A 23663-nucleotide genomic window follows, 5' to 3' on the forward strand; every position below is an offset into this window, starting at 1 on the left:
AGGAACCAATGTCGGCGAAATAAAATGATTATTAATTTGGGTCTTGTGTGTTGATCATTTCAGGATCTTTTGTAACCATGCCTCTCGTCCGACGTCCAGTAGCATCGGGGTTGTATTGCGGAATGACTTCATAGGCTGCTTAGCCCGGAGTTGAGGAGCTCTTGTGAAAGAATCGCTAGGCCTCTGACATTGAATATTTGGCACCTGTAGTTCGTTACCTGGCCCTAGACCACCTCTGTCTACCCCATTCCCGCAACTTGGGCTGAGATTGACACGTTCGGGACTCGGGCGCACGAAAATACGGGTGCCTCCAACTTAACTTTAGCGAATGTTTGTTTGCATTTCTGTTAAGAAAACCCCGCTTATCTTGTCACATTTCTCGTGAATTTATGGCCGTCCTGGCAGGACATGCTATGTGTTTTCTGCTTACATACAGGGCATACTTTGTATTGCATATACATTGCTATAATGCCCACTTAAAATCGACTCGTGGGCTCCATGTAATCGCAACGTGTTCTTGCAGTTCTGGAGCCCGTGGTTATCGGCGATAAAAATGGCAGTACTGCACTCCAACTGTTCCGCAAAATGGACAGTTTTTATGGACCGTCATTTGATCGTGATATAAGCGCATATTACTCAATTGCAATCAACTTTTGCCGGTTTCTCAATCCCAATCATCAAGATATTCCTCGTCGCTATAGTTCCCTTTTGGAGTATCTGACTTCTTTTTAAGGCGGCTGTCATTCTCTTGTATCGCACCCAAAGAGACGAGGACTCGTTCGATATCTATTAACCACCTTCAGCATACATCGGATAAATGGGTGCCTTCGCGGGCAAGGCGCCACGACACGATCAAGGAACCAACTGGCCCTGATCAGACTCACCTTGAACTCTGGTCTTAAGCCCATTAAGTTCCCTAAGCGTGACGATTTGCTTTTTAATGTCTCCATCTCTATAAATCAAAATCGTCGGGGTATTCTTCTCCGGATAACCCTCGATGCACATGCTGGCGCGCATCTCACAGAACTTAATGTCTCCGTATTTCTCTGCAAGTTGTCGCCATATCTCAGTTAAGATTCGCGATTCAACATTCGTACTCGTTGACGAGGTAAGGTTCACGAGCACAAAGTACTGCGACGATGCCTCGGTGACTTCTCTGGAATAGTCGGGTTTCTGGAGGGGATATACTTGGTTATGAACGCTTGCTTTTTGTAATAGCGAGAGTTCCTTCATGCGCTTTTTGCTATTCCGCTTGGTTAGTGGTATAGGTATCTCAAAGCGTTCGCGAATGCGGATTGCGACTACCAACCGGTACGCTTCAAGGAACTCCTCGTCCTCCTCGTCCTCCAGAGCATCTAGTTCATCTAGATCTTTATCTTCAAGTCGGTTTTCATGTTCTCTTCGACGGGCGTCTAAGATAGCTTCTTCTATTATCGGCGTGGGCGATGGCGGTTTCTCAGGTATAATCCCATGTTTGCGGAGTATATCATTCCTGGAATCTAGTCAGGGAGAGCTTTTTCCGGATTAGATTTTGGGCGGGAAGTGTACCATTCAGTGTCCGCATTAGGGTCATCAATAGGAACATTAACTGGCACATCCATTCTTATAGCAATTGAGTTGATCGGTCGTTCCAAGGAGCATGCATATTCCCCCGTAGTATTTAGGCATCTGTCGACTGCGGGCGGGCGATGATGCGGTCATTTCGAAGGAGGGATGTTTGCACTGTTTGGCCAGCCACATTGTGGCTTGTGGTCCACACACTTCACAGGATCAGGGTGAGGCAACGTGTATCTCCAACCATCACCCAAATCGACCTTTACCATACTGCCCAGCACCGCTGCTGTGATTCCCTGACAGACAAGTCCACAGCCTAGTATATCGTTGCTACTAGACAATGTTTGAGAATTGACCATTGGGCACAAGCATTTGCAGTCACCCCGTTTAACCCGTGCCGCCATTGACCTCGGCGGTGTCAAGTTGGCTTCAACCCAAGATAACGCCGTCGTTCATTTGAGACCAGCACAATGAGTTACATTAAGAAGGATGAGGATGCGGACCAAACGATGATTAAGCTGGATAGGACCACGGTGTTTCAAGATGGTTGTTCACGTACCTCCAATGGGAACTAAAAGGGATATCAATGCTGATATAGAGCGGAACAGCACGATTATTCAATTCCTCCCCCATATCACCCCGAAAATGCCGGACGCTTTTAACGAAGATTGCGGTCTTACTCTTTACGGGGGAGAAATTCCCGACGGACGAGGCGACGACTCTTTTTTTCGGAATCTCGAAGTTGTTCCAAAACAAAGATCCGTCTCTCCGGCAGATGGTCTATCTCATATTGAAGGAATTGGCAAACACCGCTCAAGACGTTATTATGTCAACCTCTATAATTATGAAGGATACCACGGTGGGGAGTGATGTCGTTTACAGAGCCAACTCCATTCGCGCCCTGTGTCGTATTATAGACGTACGTTGATCGACACCTTCCTTTTTTTTTTTTTTTTTTCCTTTTCGTTTGTCGGAGGTTTACACGCTGACTTTCCAAGGCCACCACCGTTCAAGGCATCGAACGACTTATAAAGACTGCCATTGTCGATAAGAACCCTTCGGTTTCATCAGCCGCGCTCGTATCTTCGTATCATCTGCTCCCTATTGCCAAGGACGTTGTGAGAAGGTGGCAGAGCGAGACACAAGAAGCCGCTGCGGGCGGGAAACAGTCGTCAGGCTTCCTCGGATTCTCGAGCAGTAGTCAGCATCCCCCGGCAATATCGCAAACGAACCATATGACCCAATATCATGCAATCGGATTGTTGTACAATATGCGGGCACATGACAAAATGGCTTTGGTCAAAATGGTTCAGCAATACGGTGCTGCAGGAGCCGTGAAGAGCCCGGCTGCTCTTGTATTGCTGGTGAGATTGGCGGCGAAGCTAGCCGCAGATGATCAAGGTTTGCGAAAACCAATGATGCAGATGTTGGAGGGCTGGTTAAAGCATAAGCACGAAATGGTCAACTTTGAGGCCGCGAGGGCAATTTGCGACATGCGAGATGTCACAGACGCGGAAGCGGCTCAAGCTGTGCATATTTTACAACTCTTCTTGTCCTCACCTCGGACCACCAGCAGATTCGCTGCTATTCGAATCCTCCACAGCTTCGCTTCGTTTAAGCCACACATTGTTAACACTTGCAATCAGGACATCGAGTCCTTGATTTCGAATCCCAACAGATCAATCGCGACGTTCGCTATCACGACACTCCTTAAGACTGGCAACGAAGCTAGTGTTGACCGTTTGATGTCTCAAATTTCCGGTTTCATGGCCGATATCACGGATGAATTCAAGATTACGGTCGTTGAAGCGATTCGAACTCTTTGCTTGAAATTCCCTAACAAACAAGCTGGCATGCTTACGTTCCTCAGCGGAATCCTCAGAGACGAGGGCGGTTACGAGTTTAAAAGAAGTGTGGTAGAAAGCATGTTTGACCTTATCAAATTCGTCCCAGGAAGTAAAGAAGATGGTAGGCTATATTTAAAACCTCATAAAGTGAACTGTTGCTTACGTATATAGCTCTGGCACACCTTTGCGAGTTCATCGAAGACTGTGAATTCACTAAACTAGCGGTCAGGATTTTACATCTTTTGGGAATCGAAGGCCCTAAAACGTCGCATCCTACGAAATATATCCGCTACATTTACAACAGGGTTGTCCTCGAAAATGCCGCTGTCCGTGCGGCTGCTGTCACAGCGCTTGCCAAGTTTGGCGTTGGTCAGAAAGATCCTGAACTGAGACGAAGCGTTTATGTGCTTCTCAGACGCTGCTTGGATGATGTTGATGATGAAGTCCGTGACCGTGCAGCCCTGAACTTAAGACTAATACAGTCTGAAGACAGTATGGCTGAACGGTTCATTAAGAACGGTACGAAATCCTCTTCATTGCCATCTGATAACGATTTTATACTCATAATTTATAGAGAACATGTTCGCATTAGCCACATTCGAGCATCAACTCGTGATGTATGTCACAGCTACAGACAAGGGTACCTTTTCTACAGCTTTCGATATGTCCAAGGTCCCAGTTGTCTCCCAGGAGCAAGCATTAGCAGAGGAAAGAACCAAGAAATTAACTTCCGCTACTCCCACCATCCGAGCTCCATCCACGGGCCCTGACCGCGCCAAACAAAATGGCGCTGCTGATAGCGCAAAAGCTGCTGCTGCTGCTACAGAAAAATATTCCGAGCAACTTATGCAAATTCCCGAGCTCAAAGCCTATGGAGCGCTCCTCAAATCCTCGCCTCCTGTTGAACTCACCGAGAGGGAAACAGAGTATGTTGTCACTGCCGTCAAACATATCTTTAAGGAACATATTGTTTTGCAGTATGACATCATGAATACCCTGCCCGACACGGTACTTGAGGATGTCTCCGTTGTAGCCACTCCTTCGGAGGATGAGGAGGTCCTAGAAGAAGATTTCATTGTTCCGACGCCAAAGCTGATGACAAACGAGCCTGGCATTGTATACGTCGCATTCAAAAAAGTTGACGATGACACTAGCTTCGCAGCCACCTCTTTTACCAACGTGTTAAAGTTCACGAGTAAGGAAATCGACCCAACGACCGGTGAACCTGAGGAAACGGGCTACGAGGATGAGTACCAGGTTGAGGATCTCGATCTTGTGGGTAGCGACTATGTTATCCCTGCATTCTCGGGCAGTTTCGACAGCATATGGGACGAGCTAGCCACCGATGGCGAAGAGTCCAGCGAGACTTTACAGCTTTCCAACATGAAGGGTATTCAAGGTACGTACTAAACGCCTCGGTTTATTTATTTATGTCTACTAACTTATGTATTCAGATGCCACCGAACAACTTATCGCTGCTTTGTGCCTCCAACCTCTCGAGGGCTGTGAGGTCGTGCTGAGCAATAGCACTCACACACTCAAATTATACGGTAACTCAATAACGGGAGGCAAAGTCGCTGCACTCGTTCGCTTGGCGTATACTTCGAGGACCGGTGTAACGACTAAGGTGACAGTACGATCCGAGGAAGAAGGTCTATCTTCGCTTGTTGTTGCGTCTGTTGCGTAAATCCTAGCGTCTTTCCAATGAATGTATCCCTTTTCCCCCCATCTAGACTTTTAATGCAGGTGAACGACTATGGGTTATAGTAAAGTCTGTTTCCCTTCTCAAATTGTTTCTTGGGAATGGCTGGAGGCAGAGATTGGCTTTCCCCATCCACAGCCGATGTATTTTCAAGTGACGTGACATTCTGAATCTGGTCTGTTCCTGGGAGTCAAGTATTAATACCCGGAACTCTTTGTCATTTCTTTTTGTGGATATTCTTTTTTTTTTTTTTTTTTTTTTTTTTCGCTCTACTGCTCTTTGTTTTCATCCCTGCCTCTGTCGGCCAAGGTTCATGGAAAAGATGTCTGAATGGTCTTAAATACTCCGGTAGAAATTTTTGTTCCTTTTGTACTTCCTCGTGGTCCACATTTGCAAGGTATATCTTTGGTATAAATATCTGTCTTACAACCACATACCAGGAAATGGGCCGCTAAACCAACTCCTTAATCGCCTCGCCGACGCAATGGCTCTCTTCTTTCTCGATATAGTCCTCCAGATTTTACGAGTACACATAGCATCCGGTCAAAATCTCGCCGGTTTCTAGTTTCGTTTGGTCATATCCCGCCCTTCTGGCATTTTCCATCAAGGCGTTGTCGACTTCTTCCTCGCAGTTGTCATACATAAGCGACGCATGATGCGTCTCTTGGAAGCGCAGATATCGTAGTTTCACAAGCGAGGATTTCAGAGCCCTTTTAAATGCGTTGATGGGAAATGTCCAAGCCACGGCTGACGGACCCAACTCGATAACCTCCAAGTCTAATTTCTTATTCAAGGTCTCCATTTCTGGGATGACCGTGGAGTTGATGTCAGATCCCGGTAGGCTGAGGAATTTCACCTTGGGAATAAAATGAACCAGGTCGGCCATGAATCGGAAATGCATTACATTACTCTCGGTGGTGACTCTGAGGCGGCGTAGGTTCTGCTGGAGGATTGGGCTACCGAGAATGGCGGGTATTGACTCTGGTGTGAGGCGCTTACAGCCGTGCAGGGTCAAACTGGTCAGTGATTCCGGCCAGGAGAACTGCTCGGCAAAATGGTCGATTTCGGCGGGATTTGCGCCACCAAATTGGAGACTTAGTAGGTTTGGGGGCCAGGGAATTTCATTCGCGGAGAGAGTGAGTGATGTTGCTCGCGGTAGCCGTAATCTTTTGAGGTTGGCGAGGTTTTTGGTAGCGGTTTTGACCTCGTCAAGGGTGAATTCCACGAGGACGACAGAGAGATCCAAGATTTGTAGGTTTAGGCATTTTGAGATGGATATAAGATTAATAGATCTGCGCACGGTTAGCCTTCAACTTTCCCACCAGTCCGGAATCCGAGCTTAAGTCATGGTTCCCCTCAGGGGAGCTTGGAAAAAGCCATTGCCTCAGAAAGTGGAAGAAGACGTACGAGAGAGAATATGCTGGCGCAATAAAAACCTCCAGCCCTGGCCTTACATTCTGAAGGAGCTTTGCGGTCACAGCCACTGTACTGTGATGCACCAGCTCACTCAGGTCAAGACGGCGCACGTATTGGCCCAAATCCGACTTCTGTGAACGGGGCCGGTTAGGAGAGACAAAGGCAGCAGCAAAGGCAGCAAAGTTACGGTGGCCGATGCGAGGTTCCCGGTATAAGAGAGGGGTTGCGATCGAACACCATTGCCGCGATACAAGGCAGCAGGATGAGAGTATTTTGGGTGCGTCGGGGAGCTCTTGGATGTAGGTGAAAATTATATGGACAATTTCTGTTGGCAGGTAGACATGTCGGCCAGTTAGCCCTGCGCATGCGGCCATTTCTTGCCTTCCTGTAGGGTCGTCGGCGCTGTGTCTCACGCCCAGTGTCTCAGCAGCAGGCGTCATCATCCAAGCAACCGTGGGCGGAGAGGTCTTGACTGATGCTTAAGATAACTTATTAACCAACATAACCAATGTGCATGACCATTCACCAACGACTTTTACCAGCCAATGGCTATATCCAGCATCTGGACCCCTGTTACGGAGTATTTGAAAATTAATTAAAAATAAACCACAATGTTGTAAAACTTCATGATGAAAATTCATAGTCTAATATTCAACTTTCTTTTTTAGATTTTTGGATTTCTCAATATCATAACTACTGTTTTATTGTCTCATTCCCGCATCATGGCTATTCCAGCCAATTTAGGCTACAGGCCAATGGTGACAGGGCTCGGTGCCTGCTAACCGACAGGAGTATACTTAAATACTTCCTTAAAAGTTCGACAGAAAGATATTAATGTAGATCATGTAGCATATCCTGAGTTTCGTTCTTAAGCATCATATATTTTGCTCATACTCTCTGAAGACTCTATATTGTAGTTTCTAGGTCTTGTTGTGCAGCTTGCACACATTCAAGTTCAAGCTCCACTCGACGCCTTTCTTAAGTCTTCTAAAAGGCAGCGAAGGGTCTCGGTTTCTTGAGACATCCTGAATTCCTTAATGGCCAGCTTTGTCGACCGTGAGGTATCAAAAAATCGTATTGCTGTGGGCGACAGGCAGCAGGCATTCGCGCAATGATCACGGAGCACCAAGATTTCTCCGTAGCTAACTATTGACAAGCATCTTCCTCTGCAGTTCTCCTCTCTAGATAACCAGCAGGACACAGATCACCTGGAGCCAAGGATGACTAAGCAACGTGGAACACATGAGAAAATAACTAACTGCAGAAACCCAGAATGATGGATTTCTGTCTCTATTCAACCGCCGAAATCCCATCTGGGTGTAGAACGGGGTTGATTTTGTCATTCCACCGCAGCTTGAACTCTGTTCCAAGCTCCTTCTTGATTACCGCTTGCACTGCGTCCAGGACGTTAGCGAAGACGCCGAAATTCGCTGGATTCTCCTCGTCGTTCTCCCCGCCCTGGAATATACCCGTGCGGACCAAACATGTATTCCATCCGTACATGTTGCCGCCAACAATGTCTGACTGAGGGTTGTCACCAACCATGTATATGTTTTCCGGCAAGATATGCTCGTTGTGAATTTCTTTCATCCATTGCTTCATCACCTCGTCTGCGAATTTATACGTGGCTAACTCGGGCTTGCCGTACACAACACGCTCGAGATCGCCACCTGTCAACGACTTGTACATGGCCTCGATACTGATGCGGAACAGGCCCTGAGTCAACCGTGGGACGCCGTGTTCCGTGGGCATGAGCAAGTCGCCCTGCGAGAAATATATGGGTAACTGGTTATCGAGCGGGTTCTTAGCCTTCGTCTTCAGTCTACCGTTTTCACTGAGAAGAAGGTCCATGATGATCTGCATATCGGTTGCATAGTCTCGTGAGTCAGCGAAGACCATGATCGCTTCGAAGTTCATTGTGTCGAACGCTTGAACTTTCGCTTGCTTTCGCTCCTCTTCTGAAAGTTTGCTCCATGGGGAGATTGATGGATCCCATGCGAGAATGTCCTTTGGGAGGACTACGTTTTTGAATCCGTAGTCTTCGGCAACCTCTCTGATCTTGTATCCGTCGCCCCCGACCACAAGAACGGTTTCATAGTACTCAGACAATGCCTGCATTGGAGTATGGGACTGAATAAACTGATCTGTCGAAATTGCGGACCCTAATATACCACAAAGTTCTTCTACTCGGGCTGCCTCGGTCTTTCCTCCACCATTGGTGAGCAGGATATATGGAATCTTGATCCCAAGCTCGTTATCGCCGTTTAGAAGCTCCATCGCTCGGGCTGCCTCGGGGATAAGTCGCGTTCCATGAACCAACACACCGTCGATATCAAAGGCAAACGCCATGTTTTTGGCAGCTTCCACTTTTTCCTTTGACAGATCCTGTATCTGGGAGGCCAAGATGTCTCTCTTTGCGCTTGCGGCATCTCGATGCACCGAAGAAAGTCTCGACGTACGGGGAGATCTGGGAATTGGCAATGCCATGCCGAAAGAGTTTCGTGATCCTCTTCGATCCCTCATGGAGGGTGCTAAGCTGAGGTTATGCATCAGGGCGCCAGCGTCACTGATCGAACTTCTCAATGCTCGGACTTCAATTGCATTTCCTTCAAAGTGAGGGTCCGCAGGGATGCTAATCTGCCCGCCGCGGACGTGGCTCCCTTGTCTTCTATGCCAATCCCCGCCTTGATCGGCTCGAAACTTTGAGTCGTTGATATTTGCCATTTTTGCTTGACTGTGTAGCTAACCCTTCAAGCTGAATTCATGAAACCCCGCCTAAGGATGAACGAAATGAAATTAAAAGACGGAGAACAAGGAGAAGTGCAGGTACATCGAAAGCAGAAGGCAGAAGAGGAGCCTTATGGCTTTATATCCATCCACCCACTTTTTTAGCTGACCGAGAGTTTCCTAATTGAAACATGGATGTAGTGTCATTTCTACTGAATGCTCCACCTATCAGCTTACAATCCCTAAATATCATCGTTGTCTCCAGAAATGAAAGGTTTATTACTAACTCGACCAGGTCTATCGGGAGGTTATTTCCTCGGGCGTGGCGGATGCGTGGGAATGATGAAACGAGCAGACTTTTACTCATTTACCGCAATTTTTCATATGCCATCTCGTCAATGCATCGGAAGTACTCCTTCACAATGGCTGCGGTATATGAGAGTGACGTCGGGTGGCGGAGGCAGCTCCACCACCGTCGGAGCGATTGCTGGAGTGATGGGCCAATGAAGCTGGCTACTGCGAGTGACCAGAGATCATCAACATTACACGTTATGAGCGATGTTCGATTTTGCACTGCTTTGAATTGCAGAGGTTTTCTCTAGGCGAGCTCCTTGGGGCGCAACATAATAGAAGTGAGCTGGAAAGTTTTGATTTGACCTAAGCTCGATCAAAGTGAGCAATGGCCGTCGATCATCGTACCGGGCTTGCCAGTTAGTTAGACCCTAAACCCTAATTTGTACACAGTTTTCCTTTTCCCTGGGCATCTGCGATGACTTCATCCATTCAGCCGCCAGGCCACCTTTTTAACCACGTTGTGGCTTGTTTCCGTGAAAACTCTGATTTTTATGGATCACTGAGTTTGCTTAAAATCAGGAAAAGCGTCATTGCCCCGTTTGACAGTGGGAATATCTCGGAAATAATAGATAGACAGCTATGAGGGCCAAAATGAAACCCGTCTTGTGGAGCACTGGGGACCACGGGCGGGTACGCTTTTCCTTGATTACCTTGCCCCTTTGACATTTAGCCGCTGGGGCATGCTGTTTATGCTATGAATTAATGAAATTTAATTTGGTTCCTGAGCAATGCATTGCTGTCGAGAATAGCTGTTTGTCTCTCGACATATCAGTTAGCAGCTTACAAGAGCAGCCTTCGGCTTGTATCTGCCTCTATTTTTTTATTTTTATTTTTATTTTTACTTTTATTTGTTTTAATACTAGATCAGCAGCTATGTCGCAAGATATCACGTTTAAGCTTAGCAATGGCGTCACAATTCCCGGTCTGGGGTTTGGAACGTTCTCAAACGAGGGCGCCAAAGGAGAAACATACAAGGCCGTGCTTCACGCTCTGAAGGTTGGATACAAACACCTGGACTGCGCTTGGTTCTACATGAATGAGGACGAAGTTGGCCAGGCGATCAAAGATTTCCTCAAGGAGAACCCATCTGTCAAACGATCTGATTTGTTTGTTACTACCAAAGTATGGAATCATTTGCACGAGTTCGATGAGGTGCAGTGGTCCTTGAACAATTCCCTGAAGAACCTGCAGCTGGATTATGTGGATCTGTTCTTGGTTCATTGGCCAATTGCTGCTGAGAAAGATGAGAATTATATGCCGAAGCTTGGACCTGATGGCAAGGTGGGAAGACCCCTCTTACTCTTTTTTCCCCTTTTTCTCTTTGTTTCGCTTAATGAGCTACACTCTGTACTTTCTATTGAAAAAGGCTTTTTAAGTCTATTGGGGTTGAACAGAACGCTAAATCATATATCTATTCAATACCAACAGTACGTTATCAAGGAGGAGTTAACCAAGAACCCCGAGCCGACATGGCGTGCAATGGAAGCGCTCTACAATGCTGGAAAGGCCAGAGCCATTGGCCTCTCAAACTTCACTATTCCCGGCATCAAGCAGATTCTCTCCTTCGCCAAAGTGGCCCCACACGTTAACCAGATCGAAATTCACCCTTTCCTGCCCAACTCCGAGTTGGTTGAATTTTGCTTTTCACAGAACATCTTGCCAGAAGCGTACTCTCCACTGGGGTCTCAGAACCAAGTCCCCAACACAGGCGAGAAGGTTGCTACAGATCCGACGCTTAATGCAATTGCGAAAGAAGGCGGCCATACGCTTGCTCAGGTGTTGATTGCGTGGGGATTGAAGAGAGGCTACGTCGTGTTGCCGAAGAGCTCAAACCCGTCACGCATTGAGAGCAATTTCAAAGAGATCGAGTTGACACAAGAACAGTTTGAGGCGGTCAATCGGGTGGCTCAGGGAAGGCACTGTCGTTTTGTTAACATGAAGGATACTTTCGGGTATGATGTTTGGCCAGAGGAAAGCGCTTAATTGATAGGGAGTTGCGGAAGAGAATTAGTTAATGAGGCTCACAGCTATGCACCTGGATGAAAGTCGTGGTCTTTATATTGTCCATAGCCTTGCTCCGACCTATCATTGAGATGATCTTGTGATATGAATCGTTGGTGCTGATGCGATGTTTCCTATGCTATTCCTTGTCTTGGTAGGATTACTCCGTATCATTAGAAGACTTGATGATTCGCCATGCCGAAGCATTTGTCAGGACTCAGGAGCTAGGTGGTTGTTTATAACCGAGTTTCTCCATAGCCTACCAGGGCGGCCAACGAATTAGCGCGGATGCGTCCCCAAGGCCTAAGCAGTGAGGACCCAGGTAACCGGTTCCTGGAGCTTGAGTTTCACAACACGGCTCTCTCTCTGCACCTTTTTACGTCTACTCCAGTTATGCCATCTTAGAGCGCGCGTATTTCTTTCTTATGTTGGTGTACGCAAAATGCCAATGGCTTCTGCTTCTCGTCTGCTTGGCCAGCAGATACGCCTTTGCTACCAAGCCTGCCCAAGCGCGTTTACAGCAGTAACTTTGCGGAGAGGATTCAAAGCTGACGCAGGATCGAAATCAAGAATCCCAGATTTTGCTTTCGCATTTGAGTAAACCACACCCATCTTCTCTTTTGTGTGAATGTGCACCTCTCTAAATCGATACTAGTATAGATGGCGTTCTCCTCCGAGCTTCTCGTCCCCTTCCGGGGGCTGCTAGATCCCTCTCGCTTCTCGAGAAGAATCGAATCCCGTTCATATTGTTGACGAATGGCGGCGGTATGTCTGAGTTTGAGAGAATCGGACAATTGAACGATCGATTGGGCCTTCAGCTTGATCATAGTCGCATTATTCAGAGTCACACCCCTTTCGCGGAGCTGGTCGCAGGCAAGAAGGAACAAGAACCGTTGGCAGATAAATGCGTGCTGGTTGTTGGTGGGCCAGAGGATAAATGTCGCAATGTGGCTAAGCAGTATGGCTTTCAGTGTTCACAATGGGTTGGGATTCGCTAACTCTCTGGTTAGATACGGATTCAAGTCTGTGGTGACCCCTGCTGATATCTTCATGGCACATCCTTCAATCTGGCCGTTTTCAACAGGTTTTCACGATTACTATAAACGATTTGCACAGCCTATCTCGATGCCAATCAATGGAGAATCCCCCGGAAACCTGAAAGTCGACGCCATACTGGTCTTTAACGATCCAAGGGATTGGGCGTTAGATATCCAAGTCATCGTCGACTTGCTGCTCTCGCGCCAAGGCGTTGTCGGAACCTACTCTGACAAGAACAATCGGAAGGATTTGCCAAACCGCGGCTATCAACAAGATGGACAGCCTAAGCTATACTTTTCTAATCCGGATTTATTATGGGCTGCAGCGTATCATCTACCACGACTTGGCCAAGGAGGATTCGCCGCAGCGCTGCAGGGAGTTTGGGGTGCTCTCACCGGTGGCCCTTCTACTGGTGTGCAACTACAAAGCACAGTCATTGGTAAACCTCATCAGTCTACTTATGAGTTCGCTGAGAAACGTTTAATTGAACAGAGAGAAAGCTCCTTCAAAGGAGCAGATTTGGTTCCCCTTCGTGACGTTTATATGATTGGTGATAACCCTGAATCTGATATTAGAGGAGCCAATTCCTTTCAAAGCGCCACTGGGACCGATTGGACATCCATACTCGTGAAAACAGGGGTCTACAGCGGCGCTGAACCAGCCTGGCAGCCCAAGGTTATTGTGAACGGGGTCCAGGATGCTGTTGAGTGGGCTTTGAGAAAATCCCAGTGGCCGGTCGTTTGACCGGGGAACAAGAAAATCTGTGACTTTTTTATGCTCTCCTTTGGAGTTTTCAATACCCATCTCGCGCGAGCGCGTGTTTGTCTCAACCATACGTATATATACAATGTGCCGTTTAAAAATGTAATACCTCAACGTTAGACACATACTATGGATTAGGGGGAAAGAAATTCGAGCTAATTAAAATCTAATTCAGTCACCAATTCTTTCTAATCCATGCGAGTAATATGACTCGAGCGTAATGAAGTAGGGGTCAACAGGATACCAACTAGGGCTTAGGGCTTGGAAAACTCGGCGGGGGTGACGATGGCGGGGATGATTCATCGCGCATCTTGCAATCTCCCGCCATGTCCTCCATTGCTCGTCTCATTTAATACCCTTCACATTCCTCAGGTCCCTCTGGCTACAATCATAGTTCCGATTCCGATATCTTTCCATTAGCGACCCATTTCCGGGAACTTTTACGCCCGTCATGGAGCAGTCATCCACGACATTACCCCACCATCCCAATGGCGGCGAGCAGCCACAGCAGCCTGAAGGAAGTGCGACTGCAGAGTCTGCGGCGCCGGCAGCACCAAGCAAAAGTGCATTGAAGAAAGCTGCCAAAGAGAAGGCTAAAGCTGAGAAGGCCGCTCAACGCGCCGCCCAAGAGAAGGCTCAGGCCCAGGCAAGCCATGCTGCTGACACTGCCAAGGACCTGTACGGCAAGATGCCAGAAACCGACGAATTTCCCCAGGTTACAAACTTCCCCCAATTCGGCTCTGAAGACTTTTACGAGAAGGAAGTCACGGTGGTTGCAAGAGTTGACAATGCGCGCGTTCAGAGTGCAAAGCTTGCATTCTTGATGCTGAGACAACAAGGCAAGAAAGTGCAGGCGGTTATTTTCGCGAAGGAACCTATTTCGAAACAGATGGTTAAATACACGGGCGGTCTGAATGTCAATTCAATTGTGCAGGTTACCGGTATTGTCAAGAAGCCAGAGATCCCAGTGAACTCGGCGACATACAGCAATATGGAATTGCATATTACAAAGATTTACATGATTGCGCAGGCTGCCCAGCAACTCCCTATGCAAGTCAAAGACGCGGAAAGACCGCCGCCCGAGTCCAATGAAGAAGGACAGGTTGATTCCGAAGGCACGCCGATTGTGACTTTGAAGACTCGTCTTGATAACCGGATTTTGGATCTCCAGACCGAAACCAGTCAGGCAATTACCTGGATTTCTAGTGGTGTTGCACAACTGTTCGCAGAGTTCATGTTGAAGAGTGGTGCAAGGTGGATTTTCACATCAAAGCTTTCTGGTGCGGCTACTGAAGGTGGTGCCGATGTTTTCGAATTGGGTTATTTCAAGAGAAAGGCGTACCTCTCCCAGAGTCCCCAACTAGGAAAACAAATGTGTATCGCCGGCGACATGATGAACGTGTTCGAGATTGGCCCCGTGTTTAGAGCTGAAGAGAGCAACACTCATCGCCATTTGACTGAGGTAAGTGGGCCATCTAGGCAATGATCGTATCACTATTGATCTGATGAGTATTTAGTTCATTGGTCTCGATTTTGAACGAACATTCCATCGTCATTATCATGAGGTTCTATCATTTGCGGAAGAACTTCTGGTGTTTATTCTCTCGGAATTGAAGACCCGCTATAAGGATCAAATTGAGGTTATTCAAAAATCCTATCCTAAAGCTGGAGACTTCCGCTTGCCCAAGGATGGCAAAGCCCTTCGACTTAAATATATGGACGGGATTGCTCTGTTGAAAGAGGCAGGCGTCGATGTGTCCGAACAGGAGAGATTCGAAAACGATCTTACCACAGCTATGGAGAAGCAGCTTGGACGAATCATCCGTGAAAAGTATGACACCGACTTCTACGTCCTCGACAAGTTCCCAAGCGCTGTGCGCCCATTTTACACAAAGGCATGCCCTGAAGATCCCACTTTCTCTAACTCGTACGACTTCTTCATGAGAGGCGAGGAAATTATGTCCGGCGCCCAGCGTATCAACGTGGCCGAAGAACTTGAAGCTGCTATGATAGCTCGCGGTGTTGATCCCAAGGCCGAGGGGTTCGAGGACTATCTGGGTGCTTTCCGGCAGGGATGTGCCCCCCATGCTGGCGGAGGTCTTGGATTGAACCGCATTGTAATGTTTTTCCTCGGGCTGCCTAACATTCGGTTGGCAACATTATTCCCTCGTGATCCTCAGAGACTGCGGCCGTAGAACGGATATTATCACCTGTACTCCGTAAGTGCTTGGTTAAAGAGTGCTATGTACTCCTTAGATAGAATCAAGAAAATACAACCATATTTCAAAGAAAGGAATCCCTGCTATGAAAGGTGTGAAATCATGCGCATCGAAAAACAATCTTGGTGTCTTGGAAGCACGCGACACGAACACGACTTTGCCTGTGAAACCATTTCTTGGCGCCAGAGATACTTTGCACTCGACTTTGACGCTCGTGACACTCTTTCGGGATAGCTGACGTGACAAGATATTGTCGTTAGCATGTCCGTGAAGCGTAAAACCCCAACTTCAATGCCTGCTGATTCGCCCAGCACGAAAAGATCTCGTGTTTCGGCTTCAGAGCAACAGGACGACGGTGCCGAAAGCTCCTCGTCGAAGTCGCCAAACACCGCCCATAAATACCCAAGAAGCGACCCGGTTTTCGGCCAAAAACACGCTTTCCCCGGTTTAGACGACGATGATAGTGATGAACTGCTCTACGGTCCTCCGGAAGATGGCCTTCAGTATCTGCGCATGGTCAGGTGAGTTACGCCTCAAGGCCCTTTACCGTTTACTCTTATGCATCGGCTAAGTCCTTTTAACCTGCCTCCTTTGGTGTTTCCTTTAGTGTACAGAACATGAATGGCTAATGCTTCTCCTCCGTAACTTGCTCTGCGGGCGTGATTTGATACAGATCGGAAGCTAAGAACCTCCCGGCCATTTTTATCTCACAGGAGCGGTTGGTGAATGGCAACGGAAACAATCTTGTTGAGCAAGAGACCGGGGCTCGATCAGGGACTGATAAAGCTGGGCCTGGCGGGTATTACTCAGATGGAGTCTACGTGGCACTTTCTACGGCTACTGAAGCAGTCGTTCCCCTCGAACCTGAGAATGATGAAGGGACCACTGATCCGCAGGAAATTTACTATAATCTCCTTTATCATCGGTTCCGGCTACTGCGTTCGACATTAAAGTGCGTTCCTACGGCTGATGCGATTGTGTCGCTAGACGATCAACATCCAATTTCTCTGCCTGATGATCACAAGCATGCGAGGCTGGTATGGCGAGGGCTGTTGCAAACTGTCGATCCACAAATGGTTCAGATTGCTTGTATGGACCCGGAAGATGTCCTGCGCGTATTGGCTGTTGTGACACGGTCGATATCTGATGCAGTAAAGAGCAAAGAGACCGTGCGGGTGAAGAGGCTAGCTGCATGGGCGTGGGGGCTTCTGGGCCGGTGCAGAGAAGTTGGCGAGATGGGAAGTGAGGAAGTGGCAGATATAAGGGAGCTTGGGAAACGGGCAGTGAAGATATTGCTAAAAGTCAGGGAGATTGAGGAGCAAGGCTATGCTGCGAAACATCAGCAAAACGTGCAAGTCGATGTGGCTAACGTTGTCCAAAGTGTTGCTGATGCTGAAGAGGAATGCACCGAGGGTGGGAATGAAAGACTTGGCATAAACGAAATTGCTCTTAATTCTGTGTCTGAGGAAGATCAACTGGAGGCAGCAAAAGCACGACTACGGGCTCGGCTTGCTTCTATAGTTTCAGATGACAATGTTGTCGCGAATCAGGAAGCTGGCCCTTTGAACATGGCCCAAAATGAGGCGGCTGAAAGCGAAGATGATGCTGAAGCTGCCGAGCTACGGAAACAAACGCGTGCTATGCTTGACATGATTATCAGCATCGTTGGGGAATTTTATGGCCAGCGCGATCTGCTCGAGTCTCGAGACCTCTGGGAAGAAGGGGAAAAGGGATGGATGTCTTGATTGTTTACAGCTATCCGACGGATCTAAAATGGCAGATGGAAGGAGAATTCTACATTGAATGCTCGGTACACTTTGATGTGAACGGATACAGGGAGCTTCAGATGCGGTTTCAAATTATATATGAAATTGAACATTCGTCTTATAATTCCACCGGACTTTGTGTATTACTCTATATTTGGAAAAGTAGCAAAAAGGCCTGCGACACACAATTTAAGGTTGTCGAGCAGTCCTCGTGCTGTCGTCCCGGCACCACACGCCCGAAATCCATGCCAATGACGCACGGTTGGGCATCCCCATCTCTTCCACTTTCCGCCCATTCCGAGCATCGAAGTGAGCGCAGCAAGCACCCATGGTTAACTAGTGAAAATGATATTTTAAATCCTTTGACAATACTTTAACCGCTTAGGATACTTTACCAGGCTATGATAACGCTTGTCATGGCACCCTTTGTGGAGATATCCATCCCGACAACGGCCGTCTCCAATACTCCGAAAACCTACACGATTTACAATGTCGCAATCCGCTTACCGCTCCGATCATTTACTATTCAGAAGCGCTATTCCGATTTTACTTCACTTCACAGTTTGCTGATAGAACAGACTTCCCTCCCTCCGCCCGCTCCTCTTCCTCCAAAGTCCTGGCTCTCCAAAACGACCACGAACGCTACATTACTCGAAGAAAGGCGAAAAGGTCTAGAAGCATATCTTCAAAGCATAAACAAATCCGAAGACTCTCGATGGCGTGACTCCAGTGCATGGCGAATGTTCCTCAACCTCCCTAGCGCAGCCCTGAGTAATGCCCCTTCTCGTGCATCAAGCTTACATGCTGCCATTACCGGTCCCGGTACAGCCCCAATAACTGATCCTACAACCTGGCTCGATTGCCATCGAGATGTCAAATCCCACCTACATGATGCAAGACTGCATCTGACGAGAAGGGACCAGGAATCTACGCCCCAAAAACAACATGAGTGCTCCGCGCAAGCGAAGAGCAGCTTGGTTAAAACTGGCACGATGCTCGGAGCACTCGAAAACGGGTTGAAGAATCTCGGTGATAAATCTGGATGGGGTGAGGCAAAGCTTGGCGAGGGAGAGCTACGGCGCAGAAAGGACCTGCTGGCAAGCGCCCAAAAGGAAAAAGAAGGCTTGGAGAACTTACTAAATGCCATGGCTACCAAGAGTAAATTGGACTCTGCGGTGGCTTCAATACAGGATAAACAGGCGCTTATTGGGAGTAGCCGGAATAAACCGAAGGTTGGAAGAATCCTAGGCAAGGAGACAGAGGAAACTAGGCAGTTGGATAATGATGGCGTGCTACAGCTGCAGAAACAGATTATGGAGAATCAGGATGCTGGCATTGATGAGCTACGAAAGATTGTGGCAAGACAAAAGGAGCTTGGTATCGCGATTAATAACGAGCTCGAGGTTCAGAATGCCATGTTGAATATCGTTGATGAGGATGCTGAAAGGTTTGCTCTCTCCCACTCATGCTTGACGATACTGCTGCTGACAATTTACTCTAGAGTTGGGAGAAAGATCCAGGTTGGAAGGAGACGAGCAGACAAGATCTCGTAGTTCCTAAACTCTGTCTTACATCCAGCATTATATGCTTTCGATTTCTTACCATCCTGGTGATTTCTTTAACAGTGTTAACACGGCACACTTTTTTGGTTGTTTCTGCGCGACAAGATTGCCTAAGTGCAATGAGTTTCAACATGTTATAACTAACTATACCCAAGTTATGATTCCACCTGTACGCCTATTGATGAGTCCTGCTTGAAACCTGAGAGGAAAATAATCATCAGGGAACCGGTTGCAATGATCGCCTATACTGTAGTAGGCCGAGAGGACAAAAACTGCCATATAAATTAGTCCTAAGTTGCATGAGGGAAATACACAAAGGCTTTGTTTTCTTACCTCTCGAGCTTGTTCCTCTGTTATGTCTGATATATCCAAAGCCTTTTGATCAATTAAGCCCAATCTACTTTTTCGGATAAGCCACCACATTTCTCTTCTATCTCCCCCCAGCTTATCATCCAGTAACTTTTCCTTCAAACCCCGAATGAAGTCATTATACAAACCTGGCTCTTCATACGCGATCAATTCCTCTCTCATGGTCCCTATACCTTCAATAGCTCGGTCATAATTGATATCACCGAGACTCTGTCTGATTTGATCTTCAATGATGGCGGACATTTGTTTGACTGCATCACTGATCGCGCTGATATCTTCTGTGTTTGCCAGAGTTTGCTTGAATTCAGGTATAGGATTTTCTGGTGATATTTTGAGACGCTTTTCGCCACGAAGTAGATCGTCAACATTCAGCCCCGAGAGTGGCTTGTCAGCTTCTCGACGTCGTTTACGGCCTTTCGCTTTAGGTGGAACTATCACAACTGTGAGCATATTGGTAGTTTGTGTAGCAAATAGGCTTACCCTTTTTCACGGCAGAAATGGAAATAAGATCTCTTAAAGAATCATGGCTCTTTTTGACCAACTCCTCTGGCCAATGTGATAGCTTTTCCAAGACCTTGGGGACTGGAGGAAGAGGTTTAGTCGGGTGCACGGCACGCCAACGAATTGCTTGATCAATTCTATGAACAAGAGGCGAGTAACAGTCTTCTAGCGCCAAGGATTGAAATGGGTCCCTGTCCCCCACATTAGCAACTGGCTTTAATCAAAGCTCCTCGTCGACCTTACCCGTTTTCATCAAACTCAGAGAGATCCATATTCTCAACATATTTACCCATTGTTTCCAGAAGATCGTCACTCGGAAGGTTTCGGTGCTCCTTCACCACTTTCCCCGATACCGTGACTATCTTGTCGAGGGGAGGAAAGCGATAAGATCTAGTATCTTCAGCAAATGGGAGTTGCACTTCTAGAAGGCATTCAAAGTCTGGTTCAATTAATGGCGCAAGGAGTACCATCAGAGGTGGTTTTCCATCCTTGGTAACCAATCTCCCAATAGCATAGTATTCTAGTTCAAAAAGCGCATGAATCATGGAAGATAGAGCTAGAATGGCCTTGTCGTTTATTTTTTGTGCTATTATGACGTTAGAAGTTGACATGTTCATGTAGCGCTCATACTAACAAACGAATTAGCGAGCGCATCAATCTAAGGATGGAAGATGGGGCTATACGTTTTCGCTTTGTATGAATCCAATGAACTCGAGTGCGGCAGTGGTGTCGAGCTTGGTGATAACTTCATCCGATTCACTAATATGCACTGCAGTGCGACCGTACTCGTAACCTTTTGCAAGGTCGTCCCGTTCGACTTCTTTTTTTCCTCCTGGTGCGTTTTCATCAATAACCTGGTACGAACGAGCGTTTCGCACGCCCGATAGATTATTACTCGCACTAGCGGTTTCAACAGTTGAGTCTCCGTTCTGTAAGGTCACAGATGATTCCGCTGTACTCTGTCCTTTGGGAGGTGCAATGGATAAGGCAAACGCGCTTGCGGCTGGTGGACGTGCGACGTACGTTCGGTAATACCTCTCCACTTGGATGGTCAAACCCGTTGAATATTGCGAAGGATCTCCTAGCCGTAAATCACCTCTGAAAGACGGAATCCCTCTCACGACCTTGATCCGCGGAGTAGTCATTTCCTCGACGGCCTGGGCAAGGGTTCCGTATGCTCCATCAGCGTCATCGGCTAATATTTTTAGGACGGATTCATTTTTAGTCTACAGGATGTTAGTATCAAAATTTCCCTAGGGATGATAACAGGTGTTCACTTTGAACGGGTCTTTATCCTCCTCTTTAAACCCGTAATCTGGATCATCAAAGTCCACGCCCCTGATTTCGTTAGCACACCCAGCATCAGTAGCTCATACCCAAAACATACAGGATCACAAGTTCTATGCCTTCTTCCTTAATCTTGCTGACAATGCTGTCAATACCATCTGAGTCCGTCGTGCTTCTTCCATCTGTGACAAGCACAATTTTGCGCTTGTATTTTAGTCTTTTGCAGTATCGCACAATCATGTCTATGGCCAGAATGATAGACGATATTGCTTCATAAGTATTAGCTCGATATTACAAGAAATGAGTGCCCTCAATTTCTAACTCCTACCATCTCCTTGATTTGTATTACTTGGCTTGACCAAGTCGCGTAATTTGCGAATATCAGGCATCAACATCCTGAGAAGGCATTAATAAAAATGCAGAGATAAACAGCATTGAGCAACGTACTGTCCAATCTCTTGAAAAACTGACAAATGAGCGTAGCTCTCTTCCTCATGCTTCTCCCACAGTGGATTTGAAGAGCCTGTGGAGACATTAAACCTGGTGCCCGATATTGAAAAGGCAGCATCCTCACCATCTGTCCTCAAGCCAACAACCCCAACAGTGGCCGTCTTTCGGCCTGTAGAAACCTGAAACAAATTGTTAATAAGAGGTAAACACAATACCCTTGAGCACTTGCCTACCGTTGTCGTGATCCTATCCCAGACATAAAGCATCATCCAATCTAGATCTGAGATGGTTCTTCCACCGCGGCACTTCCCCATAGAGTGCCCGACATCCACAATATACACGGTAGCCTCCTTTTCAGCCATTGTACTTGATGAATGGGTTTCAACAGACAAAATTGAGAATCAGGAAGAGAAATCGTTCGCAGCCTTCTCTTCTGACTGCCATCGACCGGTCCTCCAGGCAGACGCGTCTCGCCGTGGACGTTTCTGCTGAGACACGAAAGCACATGACATCATTTGCTGACTCATCAGGCTGCTTGTCCCAACGTCACTCGATCAGCTCCAAGCAATGGGACCGACGAGTCCTTTGTAAAGCAGCGCTGCAATTAGCCCGCTGAAATTTCAGTTACGTATTCTCCATTTTCTGAGCCTGTTGCTTTTTGTTCACGATGGCCGAAAGACCCGGAATCCTTGCCCCGTTCCATATTATCAGGTAATATCATTATCCTCTTGAGGAATGCGAAGCGATGCTGATGTGTCTCCAGCTATGGAACATTGCTGGGAACTCAGACTTTTCAGGTACGCACAATTGAAACGCACTCTACTGGTTTTATCGGCTAAGTCTTCTACGGACAGACTTTCGTAGGCGGCATTATCGCCTTTAAAACCCTCCCCCGTCCCCAGTTTGCTGCGTTGCAATCATCGATCTTCCCAGTATATTTCGGCCTGCAGACCCTTTTGCCCTTGGTAGTTGCTGCCACATATCCGGGTGAACAATCATTTGGTGGGTTTGGTCCTTCAAGTATTTCCGGTGTTTTAGCCGAAAGCAACCGTCTCTCAACGTTGCTGCCAATTGCCGTGACCTTTGTTAGCGGTCTCGCAAACATGTTGGCATTGGAACCTGCAGCATCGAAGATTAAAACTGAGAGGCAGCGACAAGGTTAGTCCGCAGTTGGGGAACCCCAGGTTATTCTGAGATTCCACTGACACATTCTAAAAGAATCTATTGATGGAAAGAAGTACTACGACCCAGGCCCGCATTCAAAGGAGATGATGAGGCTAAACAAGTCATTTGGCCGTATCCATGGCATTTCTACTCTGGTCAACCTTGCTGGATTGGCGGCCACTTTATATTATGGCAAGACCTTGGCCGGACGTTTGGTTTGATCGACCATCTATGTTGCTGCAAGGTGCCGGTTCTGGTTAAACACTTTTAGGTCCAATTTTCGTGATAATTACAACATCTACATTGGCCACTGCCGGGGGACAAAGTCAATATGACTGGCTATGATCTTGAAAATTGATGATCTCTGCTTCCACAGACTGTCTTCGTGGCCTCTTGTTGACTTTTCCGGCTTTTTTCGGGGCGTTTCTAATCCTAATGTATAACAGCCCTGTTATGCATTTCCTTTACATAAGTATTCGCTTCTGAATGCATTCTCAATTTTTGATCCATCCATTTTGGCAAAACGGTAGTCGTCAGCATTTTGATAATCCTATCACTGGACGCAATGGAGCAGATTTTTCGAGATATATCCCCCCCGGGTGTGTGACTGGTTTTGAGTCAATGCAGCATCAGCATTAAAGTGTTGGATTCTCAAGCCAGTAATGTCTTCCATAGCAGCTGAATGTGTACTACTGACTCCTGTGATATGTATTATATTGAATTTTTCCTTCCAGCAGAACTTCTGTGGAAGGTTCCATCACTCTAAATTAAAACAAATTGCAAGTGATGTGACAACTTCCTCCAAAGTGATTACTTCGTCACTCTGTATGGAACTTTCCGATATCATTTCTAAGTTCTGTTCTTTTGTGAGGTATAAAAGCTTTTACTATGCTTCACTTTCTTTCTTTTCTTTCCTTTACTCTCGACAAGCTCTCTTCATTTTC

General features: G+C 47.1%; 12 protein-coding genes across 12 annotated transcripts; 8 read left to right on the forward strand and 4 right to left on the reverse strand.

Moving 5' to 3' along the window:
* Window positions 1–323: 323 nt before the first annotated feature.
* Window positions 324–1659, reverse strand: D8B26_001404 (uncharacterized protein). Its single transcript, XM_003065410.2, has 4 exons — window positions 1549–1659; window positions 1310–1492; window positions 885–1243; window positions 324–786 (listed from the first exon to the last, which is right to left on the reverse strand). Exons 1-4 carry the CDS (start codon window positions 1599–1601, stop codon window positions 665–667), a joined length of 717 nt encoding a protein of 238 aa, XP_003065456.1. The 5' UTR covers window positions 1602–1659; the 3' UTR covers window positions 324–664.
* A 143-nt stretch (window positions 1660–1802) lies between these two features.
* Window positions 1803–5328, forward strand: SEC21 (coatomer subunit gamma). The gene is made up of 6 exons (XM_003065411.2): window positions 1803–2100; window positions 2163–2473; window positions 2553–3522; window positions 3573–3920; window positions 3976–4800; window positions 4856–5328. Exons 1-6 carry the CDS (start codon window positions 2025–2027, stop codon window positions 5086–5088), a joined length of 2763 nt encoding a protein of 920 aa, XP_003065457.1. The 5' UTR covers window positions 1803–2024; the 3' UTR covers window positions 5089–5328.
* Window positions 5329–5524: 196 nt separating this feature from the next.
* Window positions 5525–6963, reverse strand: D8B26_001406 (uncharacterized protein). The gene is made up of 2 exons (XM_003065412.2): window positions 6511–6963; window positions 5525–6395 (listed from the first exon to the last, which is right to left on the reverse strand). Exons 1-2 carry the CDS (start codon window positions 6960–6962, stop codon window positions 5624–5626), a joined length of 1224 nt encoding a protein of 407 aa, XP_003065458.1. The 5' UTR covers window position 6963; the 3' UTR covers window positions 5525–5623.
* An 846-nt stretch (window positions 6964–7809) lies between these two features.
* Window positions 7810–9243, reverse strand: D8B26_001407 (uncharacterized protein; the record flags this gene model as incomplete). Its single annotated transcript, XM_003065413.2, has 1 exon — window positions 7810–9243. One exon carries the CDS (start codon window positions 9241–9243, stop codon window positions 7810–7812), a length of 1434 nt encoding a protein of 477 aa, XP_003065459.1.
* A 194-nt stretch (window positions 9244–9437) lies between these two features.
* D8B26_001408 (uncharacterized protein) lies at window positions 9438–9848 on the forward strand (the record flags this gene model as incomplete). Its single annotated transcript, XM_066123528.1, has 1 exon — window positions 9438–9848. One exon carries the CDS (start codon window positions 9438–9440, stop codon window positions 9846–9848), a length of 411 nt encoding a protein of 136 aa, XP_065979602.1.
* Window positions 9849–10448: 600 nt separating this feature from the next.
* On the forward strand, window positions 10449–11731 carry GLD2 (Glycerol 2-dehydrogenase (NADP(+))). Its single transcript, XM_003065414.2, has 2 exons — window positions 10449–10881; window positions 11029–11731. Exons 1-2 carry the CDS (start codon window positions 10474–10476, stop codon window positions 11581–11583), a joined length of 963 nt encoding a protein of 320 aa, XP_003065460.2. The 5' UTR covers window positions 10449–10473; the 3' UTR covers window positions 11584–11731.
* A 312-nt stretch (window positions 11732–12043) lies between these two features.
* Window positions 12044–13557, forward strand: D8B26_001410 (uncharacterized protein; the record flags this gene model as incomplete). Its single annotated transcript, XM_003065415.2, has 3 exons — window positions 12044–12198; window positions 12257–12559; window positions 12612–13557. The coding sequence occupies 3 exons, from the start codon at window positions 12044–12046 to the stop codon at window positions 13381–13383; spliced, it is 1230 nt and encodes a 409-aa protein (XP_003065461.1). The 3' UTR covers window positions 13384–13557.
* A 164-nt stretch (window positions 13558–13721) lies between these two features.
* On the forward strand, window positions 13722–15680 carry D8B26_001411 (uncharacterized protein). Its single transcript, XM_003065416.2, has 2 exons — window positions 13722–14863; window positions 14919–15680. The coding sequence occupies exons 1-2, from the start codon at window positions 13853–13855 to the stop codon at window positions 15594–15596; spliced, it is 1689 nt and encodes a 562-aa protein (XP_003065462.1). The 5' UTR covers window positions 13722–13852; the 3' UTR covers window positions 15597–15680.
* A 201-nt stretch (window positions 15681–15881) lies between these two features.
* On the forward strand, window positions 15882–17519 carry D8B26_001412 (uncharacterized protein; the record flags this gene model as incomplete). The annotated part of the gene is made up of 2 exons (XM_003065417.2): window positions 15882–16141; window positions 16294–17519. The coding sequence occupies 2 exons, from the start codon at window positions 15882–15884 to the stop codon at window positions 17363–17365; spliced, it is 1332 nt and encodes a 443-aa protein (XP_003065463.2). The 3' UTR covers window positions 17366–17519.
* Window positions 17520–17766: 247 nt separating this feature from the next.
* Window positions 17767–18965, forward strand: D8B26_001413 (uncharacterized protein). Its single transcript, XM_003065418.2, has 2 exons — window positions 17767–18833; window positions 18888–18965. The coding sequence occupies exons 1-2, from the start codon at window positions 17788–17790 to the stop codon at window positions 18937–18939; spliced, it is 1098 nt and encodes a 365-aa protein (XP_003065464.2). The 5' UTR covers window positions 17767–17787; the 3' UTR covers window positions 18940–18965.
* A 177-nt stretch (window positions 18966–19142) lies between these two features.
* KU80 (ATP-dependent DNA helicase II subunit 2) lies at window positions 19143–22006 on the reverse strand. Its single transcript, XM_066123529.1, has 11 exons — window positions 21789–22006; window positions 21680–21734; window positions 21553–21628; window positions 21434–21501; window positions 21206–21374; window positions 21096–21156; window positions 20502–21044; window positions 20062–20447; window positions 19798–20009; window positions 19282–19748; window positions 19143–19220 (listed from the first exon to the last, which is right to left on the reverse strand). The coding sequence occupies exons 1-11, from the start codon at window positions 21915–21917 to the stop codon at window positions 19191–19193; spliced, it is 2196 nt and encodes a 731-aa protein (XP_065979603.1). The 5' UTR covers window positions 21918–22006; the 3' UTR covers window positions 19143–19190.
* A 122-nt stretch (window positions 22007–22128) lies between these two features.
* D8B26_001415 (uncharacterized protein) lies at window positions 22129–23447 on the forward strand. The gene is made up of 4 exons (XM_003065420.2): window positions 22129–22266; window positions 22319–22352; window positions 22410–22713; window positions 22774–23447. Exons 1-4 carry the CDS (start codon window positions 22223–22225, stop codon window positions 22938–22940), a joined length of 549 nt encoding a protein of 182 aa, XP_003065466.2. The 5' UTR covers window positions 22129–22222; the 3' UTR covers window positions 22941–23447.
* The last annotated feature ends 216 nt before the right edge of the window (window positions 23448–23663 follow it).

The sequence above is a fragment of the Coccidioides posadasii genome, chromosome 1 (genome assembly GCF_018416015.2).
Source record: "Coccidioides posadasii str. Silveira chromosome 1, complete sequence".
NCBI classification, from domain to species: domain Eukaryota; kingdom Fungi; phylum Ascomycota; class Eurotiomycetes; order Onygenales; family Onygenaceae; genus Coccidioides; species Coccidioides posadasii.